Genomic DNA, 11,105 nt, shown 5'->3' with positions numbered 1-11,105 from the left:
CCCTTGCCCACCCTGCCCAGAGCAGGCAGGAGGTGCTGCCTGGGGCTTGGTCTGCTGAGTACGGCTTCAGCAGTACAAAACCTGCGATATCTTGAAGCAGGCAGCATGGGGAAGTGCAGAATTTGCTTTTAGAGCAGCTGATAAAACAGCTGACATGCCCAACTCATCGTTTTTCCAAGCACTGAAAATGACTTTTCCAGCTCCTAAGCCTGCGTCTACTTTATTAACATTTGATTAGTGATTGCTCCACGTTGTGCTGAGCTTGAAATAGGACTACAATTAGGAACAGGTTTCTTCTCTGCCAGGTCTGTACTGCCAAGGTGCATCCAACTGGAAGGGCCATAAGGAAACCACAATTTGGGTGTCCTCTTACCAAAACGGGCTCTTCTGTCCATGGGCTAATGTTGTGGTCAGAAGGGCAGCGATGCCCGCCTATGTGCACACGCACATGTGTTCGCTCTTGCAAGACAGAAGTACAGATCCTAGTATTTAGAGATATTTTTAAAGTTTTAAATATCCTTATTTTTAAATAGTGTTTGGTGCTCAGTGCCAGGGAACATTGAGTTTTTCTGTAATATATGTTGCATTTTGTTGCTGCCCAAAAGGGGGAAAGCTCTCTAGAGCTTGGAAAGAAGCAAGTGAAAACGATGCTGTTGACGTTGCATTGAGTTTCTGCTGGTGCACGCTCCTGTGCCACCAAAGCCCCTGTCCACAGAAAGGATAAATCGAACGGAGCTGGGAAATAGGAAAGTGGAGTGCAGAGCACCAGCAAATCTCATTATGAGGGTTGGTTAAAGTATCTGCTAATAACAGATAATTTTTTCCATGCTATTTCCAGGGCTAATAAGCGGAGGAAGTGGAGAGAATCGATTCTCCTGTTGCATGCTTGTGTATGATCAGGCTACAAAATTCAAAACACATGAGTTTTCGAAAAGTCCGCAACTTCAGCCTTTTCAAATGGATTCCTTTCCCCAATTCTTGCTTGTGATCAGATAATGACCTTTGTAAGCAAAACAGCCCCAGCTGTATTTCATAATGGGAATATACTTCTGTACATTGTAATGAGCTGTTAACAGGGAACAGTATCGTGTGAAAATCTGCATGTTTCCCATGATGCTGCCCTGATTTAGAAACCACCCATAAATTACTCAATATTGCAGATTTCAAGGTCAGGATTGGCCACAAGATCTTGTTCTTCTCCCCCAAAACCAATGCTTTCAGCAGGCTGGAATTTAAAATAGAAAAACCTGACCTATCGGGAATCTCGGGAATTGTGTGGGAAGTACAGTGGCATCTGTGTTGAGTACCCAAAAGCGCGTGGCCGGAGCGAGCGGCTTGTGCGATGCAAGGGGAAATAACACCTTTGCTCCTCCAAAACTCTTTCTTACTTAGGCTTCTGAAGCAAGGCATCCCAAGTTTTTCGGATAGTCGTGAGTTGGTGGGTTTGGTTGAGTTTTGAGAGGTTTCTAGCAGAGCCAGGGGCTGGTTTTCACTGTTGGGTTGAGTTCCCAGGGTCCCCTTCATGATGCCAAGCAGCACATGGACACACGGCTGGGGATCCAGAGGAGTTTCTTGCACTAAGGCCCTTTTTCTGCTGGATGTGAATACTTGATTATTAAGCATATATTACAATTCTGAATATTATTTTAGCTGCAAGTTCAGTCTCCATCCTCTCCAGCTTTTTAGGTTTGATCGTATTCCAGAGGCTTACTAAAAACATGCGAAGAATTTCAGCAAAACTCTATGGGACACTTTTATTAAATTCTTTCAGTCATGCAAGCTAAATTAAATGACAGCTCTGTCCACCAAAAGATTACACATATCAATCAGACTTCTCCCCTAAACTCGTGAAGGAATTAAATGTTTTTCTAAAAGTCTTCTGTTCCCCTTAATAATCTGTTTGGCTGTTCTCTTTACTTTACATATTTTTGAAGTATGTTGAAAGGGATGATTTCTGCCCTAAAGGAGCGCAGTGCTTGTAGCTCACTGCTGATATTTTATGTGAATTTGTGGGCATAATTTTGGGTATTGCTCAAATTGATATTTGCAATACCGCGGGCGTAGTTTGCAAAAGGAGAAAACAGCTATTAAAACACAGTCCAAGAAACACAATGCTGATTTCTTTTCAGAGGCAGGAGATTAATGATAAAAAGTATGCTGCAGCTCTCACTGTTTATGTTAAAATTGGAAAAACAAGACCAGGTGGCTCAGTGGGCTGGTGGGATGGTGAGGTCTGAGTAAAGTGGTTGTAAAGAATGAGGAGTTATAAAGATTTCAACATACGGTGGCCTGTCCAAATCCAGCTGAGTCATTACCCGGCGTTGCCGCGTCTGTTTTTGTCTGGTCACTGTACGGTTATGAATAATTGTGTAAATCACACTGGGATGCCCTGGGGAGCTTTCCTTGCAGAAAGACTCAGCGCACCGTTCCCATCTGGCTTGTTTTTTAAGCTGTAGGGAGACCACAGGACAAGCCAAGCAACAAAGATTTCTATAGAGACCAGCCGGGGCTGCCCGGTGTCCCTCTTGCCGATGATCCGACAACTGACACAGCAGTGGAGGTACCGCGGCACTGCCTGCCCTACCCTACCCGTGGTTTAAAAGGGATCAGATTGGAAATAAAACTGGTGTACCTCTAAGCCGATGGAGCTTGTAGTCAGGAGCAAAGGCTGTGGCCCACGTGTTTCCTGCCGTGGTGGTCTTTTCCAATCTCAATGATTCTGTGATTCAGTGGTGGTTGTGCAGATGGGAGATGGGTGCCCTGCAGACACCTCGGAGATGCGTGCGTGCACATGGACTCCCACAGTTAGTGCTCTAGTTTACATCGGGTACATTAGAGTGTATTTTTGCCATTATGGTTTAGCAAAGAAAAGTAGATGTGAATCTAAACTCTTACAGCTGGATGAATTGTGATTAAGTTAAAGCTATCTCACTGTTACATACTACTTTAGCGATCACTAGACTATGTATTTTCCTGCCTCTTACCATAGACTTTAAACCACAGGACATGAATAAACTGTAATGTTAGGATACAGTCAGCTCCGCTTGCTATTTAAGGATGAGGAATCTATGTTCAGTCCACCAAATATAATTTCATAAAGTATGCAGACCATCGAGGGGGTTGTGTAATGATCGATGAGCGGGACTGTGGCTGCTGCTCCGGCTGAAGCCAAGGCATCAGACAGCATTCCCGGGTCTGGATGCACCAACAGACCAGGGTGGGCTTTCCACCCCATGACAGATCTCCTGCTAACGGTGCCAGTAGGTTTTGTGTCGCGGGCTTTGTTTCTCCCAGAGCCAGCTGTGAAATTTGACTCGTTGAACCTCCCTGTGGTTCTCAGCAGCTGGGGAGTGCATGGCTGAGGATGGAGATTTTGTCCTGGAAAAGGAAGGAGCAGTGTGGTGCAGGGATGTCACGTTCACTCGATCCAAAGTCAGGGCCTGCACGGCATTTCTCAGAAAGTTCCTGTTTTATTGTGGCTACAAAGGCAGAGAAATTAAGCTGCTAATTTATGGCATGCCAAGAAAAAATAGTAATGCAAGAAACGCTCAGTAATTTTAATGTTTGAAAACACACAATTGAAAAATCCTGATCTTCCCTTGCTCCCCGCTGAGCTTATTAAATCTGAAAATATCCCAAAGCTTAATTCTCTTTGCCAGAAAGTTCCTCTGCTGTTTTGGGTAAGTAAGGAACGTTGTGCCGCTGAGCTGCACAGTGGGTTTCCGGCTGGCTTGCTCCATGCCTTGGATGCAGAGGAGTGAGCATCCTGCTGCTGAGCGGTTGTGGTCCCAGTCCACCATCGTGGGCTTGGGTTTTTAGCAACGATGCACTGGGGCAATGGGTTCGAACTGGTGTGTATTGTAATTAGTTGCTGTGTGTGGGAGACCCTCATTCCACCTCGAGCTGATATAGTCTGTGCTCAGGACTGCTGTTAGCTGTGGGCTTTGTTTGGAGGAGAGAAATAAATGTGATGGTGTAAAGGCTTGAGCAGTTTGGTTCCTGTGCGAGGTCTTCCCTGTCCTACCCCCAGTGCTGCATTTGCCTTTTTGGTTTGTCTATTTGTTGTTTTTTTTGTGGTTACGCCATATTTTGGGAAAGGCCTGTAAATTCAAAATAAAATAAAATTCCTGAAAAGTGAACTTAAACAGTCTGAGCCAAAGCGTGTTGAAGGCCATGGAAACACATCCCCTGAGTTTTGGGGAGATGAACTGTGTTTTGCTTCCTACCATGGATGCGGGATCCAGTACGGCTGTCACACCGGGTGGACTTTTGCACGTGCCAAGGAGAGGTTTGCTGTGTTGTTTGATGCAGCCAGGGAACCCAAAGTGGTCTCACATTGAGCCATTTGTTTTTCATTACGTTATGCTCCTCTAATATAGACACTAAGGTATGTGGACATTGCCGTGGACAGAGCAAGCCAGATTCCAAAAGCATTCCTCTGAGGCTGTATAAACTTCAGCAGCTCAATATTTTAGAAACAGTTTTCTAAGGCTAGCTTAATAGTTTAAAAATATAACCTAGATTCCAGATATTAAAAAATGCCTTGGAAGACATGCATATTGCTGCAATAGATGGAACTAACTAAACCCCTGAAGTATGCGGAAAGCTCCCATTTTGCAATATCTTCTCTGTTACTTATCCTTTTCATTATATTTTTTTTTTTTTTTTTAGTGCTGAGATTAAATTCAAGAAGGCTTTTAACAGCAGAGTGGTAGGGATAGAAATTTTCGGCATATATTAACCGTCTGACTCACGCTTTTTCAAAGTGGATCTGGTTTATGATGAAATAGCTGGCTACTTTCAGCAACAGCAAAATCAGAAAAGTCAGCGGGAAGAGGAAGCCGATAGCTTAAAATGTCTGTAATCCCTCCATACGCTGTCAAGGGGCAGTGTGGGGAGCTTCCACTCGTGTTTGGAAAGCAGTCCTGACCCTGTGCTCAGTGGAGGTATTCGAGTCCCTGTCTCTGGGATGTGTGACCTGTCACCATGAGTTAGGACTCAGCTTTAAAACATCCTTTAAAAAATCCTTTTGTTGTGTCACTTGGCTATCTCAAAAACTTTGACTAGCATCCTCTGCACTTCAAGAGTGAGGAATGAGATTTTTAGGTTATTTTTCTGGGGCATCATATGGACCTAAGAGATCTGCCATTTCCTTTCACGGGTGTTACTTCTCAGATGGAAGATAGTGTCTGAAAGCAGTGAGAATCTTTGAACAGTTTCCTCTTGCTACTGGTTTTTTACCCCATCTGACCTAACTTTGGACATATGTTTTGTAGCCAACTCGAGAGCTTTGGTGGCATTAGGGTCTCACAGGGCTGGTAGACGTGCTTCACCTCATGTGATGTTTGCTGGGCAGAAGCTAAAGGGCAGAGTTACTCAATGTGGTTTTGCCTCCTCCTTTTGTTTCTTCCCTTGAGGTTTTGTGTGCAGCTTTGCCCATGAATGAACCTGAGCTTGTCAGTACTTTGGCATGAGGAGCACGATGGAGTCCTGTCCCGCTGTCCTGGCTCCACTGAGCCCTGTCCCTCTCTTGTCAGCTGATTGCCCTGCGAGCGTGGGATGAAGCAATAGGGAGGGTGGAGGGAAGCTGTTGAATGACTGTGGCACCTCATGTTTTTCAGCTGCTCAAAGGGATGGCTTTGCCCCGTCGAAAAGCTCCAGGCAAAACCCCGGAGGAGGAAGAGGAGAGTGGAGACTGCGATGATGAAGATGACTGTGGCAGAGGCTCTGGGGATGGAGAGCTGCGAGTGAGGAACCAGATCCGGTTTTTAGCAGGTGATGGGGATGGTGGTTCCGCAGCAGCTGCCACTCTGTGGGTTGTGGGTCTTGGTGATGGTGCAGGGAGCTGCTCTCTGGGGTCTGCTCAGCTCCACTTGCTGTAGGCACCACCGATGCTCTCCACAGCCCTGAGGCTGTTGATGCCCAGCATCGTGCTGGCTGGCCTCAGTGCCAGCTGAGGCAGCAGCTGGAGAAGAAATGCCGCTGCTTTTCCAGGTTGGTTTTGCAGGGATGTATTGAAGGCAGTCTGTGGGAGAGGTTGCAAACCTGCCGTAGGTCCCAGAGTCACTCGCTTCTCTCCTTGCCACTGCTACCCACTCTCGTGAGCTTAGAGCTGAGCTTTTCAACTTTCTGGAAGGCATCAGAAAGTCAGTAAGGATTGTTTGACTGCAGCAAACAATGGTTGTTTCTGATCTAGGGTTTAGAAACCTGTGGTAGCTTTTTACAGATTACTCGGGCTCATTTTGCAGAAGTGATTTAGGTACTCAGGAGCCTAAAATTGTATTGCTTGCGAGTACGAGTCATGTCTTTGATTGCTTTGAAAACGGCCATGAGGCACTCCTAGTGCTTTGAGGCTCCCTTGTTAATAAGGTAGTCCCTGGTCACCCATCGGGTGGAGAAAGCGAAGGACCGGTTGTGACTTGGGCAGTCACAGATGCTGCTGGCGTGTGCCTTCTCCCCGACCCACTAACCACTGTCATTGTGCTCCTGGCTCCGTGGAGCTCAGCAGCATCATCTGTTTTGCTCATGTGAACAAAACCAAGTTGTTAGAGGTTGTATCTGTCGTGGATGAGCGGTGTCTGCTGGATGTCGGTCTGCGGACTGGACGCTTGGCTCAGTTAATGCTGGTTCCAGTGCTTATGCAGTGCTCTTTGAGAGACCAGACAACTGAACCTGGATAAAATCAGCTTTACAGCTTTGAAGTTTGAGAGGCAAATTTGGGCTCTTAAACGAAGCACAGATGTTTATAAATTCCCCTCCATTGGTCTGGGATAATTAAAATATCCTTAATGAAGTGAGAGTGAAATATTAAATGCCAGTTTCATATCAAAGATTATTGACACATTATGTAAAATATATAAAATACATATATTCAAATATTGGGTCAGGGAAAGAAAAGACTCCAGTCCAAGTCTGAAAGAGAAATATCAAATTTGGAGACGGATAAAATGTACTTTATTTCATCCAACAACTAAATATCAAAGTGTACGTTAAAGAAGTACAGGTGATCCACATCGTCCCGAGTCAAGAGCAGAGATACGTGTTTCATTTTCCATGATCTTTGTGTCACACCTTTATGCTATTTTTAATGTGTTTCTAATTTCCTCTCATAGCCTTCCCCATAATATCATCCCTGATCTCTGAAGCTGGGTATATAATCCTTTCTGTCTTTTTCCATCTTTCTAGGCTAGTTTAATCACTGTACTGATCTTCCCCGACAACTTGCCTGTCTAGCAATTTAGACCTCTCTTGTCACTGCAGTACGTGAGCATGTAATAGGAAAAGAGGAATTGTCCTCCCTGTGCTACTCTGCTGGAGGGTGTTTGCTGCTGCCTTTGCTACGGGATGGGTAAATATTAACTTTAAAGCAGCGGTAGCTTTGGGGCATTGTGTTCCTGGCAGGTTAAGTCTTTCAGATCGCTGAGAACGTGAGGTTTGTCCAACACAGCTTTTAGGCACCGACTGGCCTCAGAGGACACAAGCTGTGCCGTCAGGGTGGCCAGGGAGACTTTCTGGTGCTTCTTCACTTGCCTATGCTGTAATGCTCTTTTTTTGTGTGTTGCTTTAGAGCAGAAAGGTGAAGTTGATCTGACAGTGACAGAATCCTATTTGGTTGGTATTGGATATAAACTGTGACTCTGTTCAAGTTTTATGTTGGAAACAAGCCTGGGAAAAGTTGCTGATGGTGTGGAAACACTCTCTTTCAACATTTTTGAGAATGATATTTCTTTTTACTTTGAAAGGGTATTTTTCAATTATTTTTTTTCCATCATATCATATCACATGTCCATAGCATGAAATAAAAGGGATCAGAAACCATTCCACATTCCCCCTCCCCTTTTCACAAATTCTAAATTTTAGGTAGCATGCCTATTTGAAATGTTGCCAGGCTTTGAAATCTGGAAATAGTTTACAAAATGAACTTTTACATTTATTGTGGCTTTATCTCTCTCCTTCCCAAGGTGGTTACCCCGTAATAGCAGCAGAAAGAACTGGGAGCCGCTGGGGCTCAGTTACTGACTCCCTGGTTTTATCCCATATTGGATGCTCTACAGCGTTAAGGCAGGAACACGGCTGGATGGCCGGGGAGGGGAGTCTGTATCATAGTGCAGTGGTCAAACCCAAAACCCCCCTTTGAGCATGTTTGAGTTCCTCTACCGACCTTTGGAGTTTACAGTCGGGGAACACAGTTTGGGTGCTTTGCTTTCCTTTTCTTAGAGGTTTTGTTCAGCTTAGGAGGAAATTTCCTTGGCCTCGTGATGGCAGTGGAGATCTCCTCCCTTACATAGGATTCTCCAAGCCTTGCTGATGGACTTGGAGATGCCTTGGGGAGGAGGAGAGGTGGATGCCTTGGGCTGGCACTGAGTTTGGCCATTGGTTGGGTAATAACGTTGGCAGAGTTTGCCACCTCCAAGGTCTATGCATCTCTTGGATGCAGTGGGAGTTTCTCTGGGTCCCTGATGTGGGTGCCGCTGGTCCTGCCAGCTAACTGCAAACAGCTGCTCGGTACTGGCCTCACTGAGATGTCCCCTCAGAAGGTCTTGAAAATGTGGAGATGAAAAAAAAGCAAAAGCAAAAAAAAGTCAGTCTCAAATACAGACTAGTTTTGATTTATCGCCTGTTGTATAAAATGTAACCTTTGTTTCCTATTTATAATGAGCCTGTAATAACTGGACAGTCAACTTAAACTTTAATGATTTAAACATACTTGTAAACTGTCAAGTCAAAAGTTTGTGAGTGACTATAAACATATGTTGGTGAGCCCTATATGCTAATAAATTCATTATTATGTTGCCCCGGTGGGAAACACAGAGATGGCAGGCTTTTTTTTATGATAGGTCTTTTATTGTTTGTCACATCTGCAACACATTAAGGATTTTGAAGGCAGATAATGTTTACAATAAGGGGGAGGACTGAAAACCTCCCAGCTCAGAGAAGAGTGCATCCTGTTTGTCAATGGAGTAACCGTGGAGCTGGCACCCTGGCCGTGCTGCTCTAAAAATAGAGCTGTGTACATACACACACATATATTTGTGCCACACCAATGGCAAATCATGCCTGCGAACAAATTATAGTATTTTCCCCTGAATTACGAGTCAGTGCAAATGTCTTCCAGGCTCTAGGACGCAAACATGTGCTTGCACCCCGCTGGGATCTGTTGGCTGGCATCAGGCACCCAAAGCAAATGGAGCCTGGGGTGACTGGTGCTGCATTACCGCTCCAGCCAGCCACCCACTAATTAGCTCACCTCCAGCATTCTCACTTGGGGTGCCACTTATAACCGACGAGCTCATTGCCAGGAAGCCTGAAAATAAAATATTGGTGCTGGAGAAGCTCCTGCGCTGGGCGAGTGGCTTTAGCAGGCACTGGGAGAGAGGAGGGGCAGGCTTTTCGGGGGTTTGCAAATATGGTGTGGTCCATTTCACCTGTGTAGGGATGCTGTGCCCCTGAGCATCTCACAAGCTTGGCCAGGAGGAAAAAAATCCCTTTTAGTGACCAGGGCATCACCTGGGGAATGTTCTGAGCAATCCAGCAACTGGGGGGGTTGGGAAGATGAGGGGAAGATTTACCCTTCCAAAATATCTCTGTTAGGCAGTAAGAAAAGTTGTCTTGGGAACAGATGGATTTGGCAGAATTAAGTAGAAATAGTTTGTCCTGGGAAGGGAAGTTGGCCTCATCCCATGAGATATGTAAGGATAGATGTGTGTAATAAAGATATATAAAGATGGCTCTGCAAGTGTGTGTGTGTAAAACAGCTCCCCTGCCTGGCTGTTCCTGCTGCATAACCTGCAGTTTGTTTTGCCTTTCTGCTCTCCCTTGGTTATTTCTAAGGAGGAGAGGGAGTTTGTAGTTTGAGCCCCCGGAGAAGCCCCGAATTTTCCTGTACCCTGCCCATTTGCTGCTCTGGTTGCTGCCGCGTGCTGCCAGACCCGCCGGGTGGGCTGGACTTCTATGTGGGTTTCCAGCAATCCACGCCATACCCAGACACTGGATGAAAGTCAAGATCAGCACACTGTGTCCCTTGATTTACCCAGACCTGTAACTCTTTAATAGCTTCTGGCTTGCTTTGCCACTGATTTATCCTCTCAGTAGGGTTTTTTCTAGTGCTGTCATCAAATTGCAGGCTTGAACATTGCCTCTGGGCTGGCCAAGCGTGGAAAAGGTGGAAAAGTTCCCAGGTGGAAAAGCTGTTTGTTAGGTGGGAAGGGGCTGCTGTGTTTGAGTGGCCATGCCCTGCACGGGTACGAAACGGGACCCCTGTGTTTTCTGCCTCACACTATATTTTTGGAAGCTGCTCTGAACCCCCATGAGTTGCAACTTTCATCCTGTTCTGCTTTTAAACATCCTCAAAGGTCCCAGTAAACCATTCCATGTTTTAGAGATCTCAGTGCTGAGATGTCATTCCAACAGCTCAGCCTTTGGTGACATTCCTCTCGTCACCCCGTTTTCTCCCAGGTTTATTTCTGGAGGTGCCGTCAATCTGAGCTCCTTCCACCCCCTCGCTGTGGCCGGGAACAGGAGATGCTGCTGCGACAATGACATTTGAATTGCTTTTTCATGGGGTGCAAAAGGCTGCTCATTTTGGGGAAAAAACAGGTACCGGCGGTTTTCCCTGCCGAGGCGGTGGCTGTGCGTGGGAGGCCAGGCAGGATCGCTTTGGGTACAGCCCTCCTGGTTTCTGCAGCCCATTCCTGTGGGAAAGGTTCCTTAGAAGTGAGTATTTGTGCTGGAAAAGGGGACACTCCCAACCTGGGAGGAGCGATCAGAGTCTGCCAGGGCTGACTCTGTGCATGTGTTGGGAGGCAGACCAGCAGTAGTTAAAATATTTACAAGATATGTCTTCTCATCCTTTATCATGGTGATTGCTTCTCTGCAAATGCCTTCAGGGTGCCTGTATCTGAGCGGCTCTGATACTGCTCTGCTCCATTTAGTGCTGAGTCTTGGGATGTTCATCCGTCTGCCGAGAAAGACGTTTTCAAATACCTGATTGACTTTTAAAATACTCCTTCCGCAGGTGGAAAATGTCCCTATCTGTGTGGATTTTGCTGACAGTGCGGAGCCACGTGGCTGTTGTGCCTTTCCCGCTGTACAGCCTGCAGGCTTGG

General features: G+C 46.0%; 1 protein-coding gene across 1 annotated transcript in view; it reads left to right on the top strand.

The window, feature by feature from the left end:
• The window catches only part of LOC104168310 (glypican-3-like), a 74,136-nt gene that overhangs the window by 43,388 nt on the left and 19,643 nt on the right, over window positions 1-11,105 (top strand). The window contains exon 5 of the mRNA XM_009708874.1: window positions 5,622-5,775. Coding sequence (XP_009707176.1) covers window positions 5,622-5,775 — 154 coding nt within the window. The remainder of the gene's footprint in view (window positions 1-5,621; window positions 5,776-11,105) is intronic.

This window comes from Cariama cristata, unplaced genomic scaffold (genome assembly GCF_000690535.1).
Source record: "Cariama cristata isolate BGI_N322 unplaced genomic scaffold, ASM69053v1 scaffold4621, whole genome shotgun sequence".
NCBI classification, from domain to species: domain Eukaryota; kingdom Metazoa; phylum Chordata; class Aves; order Cariamiformes; family Cariamidae; genus Cariama; species Cariama cristata.
Note: the sequence above shows the minus strand (reverse complement) of the source record. Positions and strands in the feature narration are given on the sequence as shown.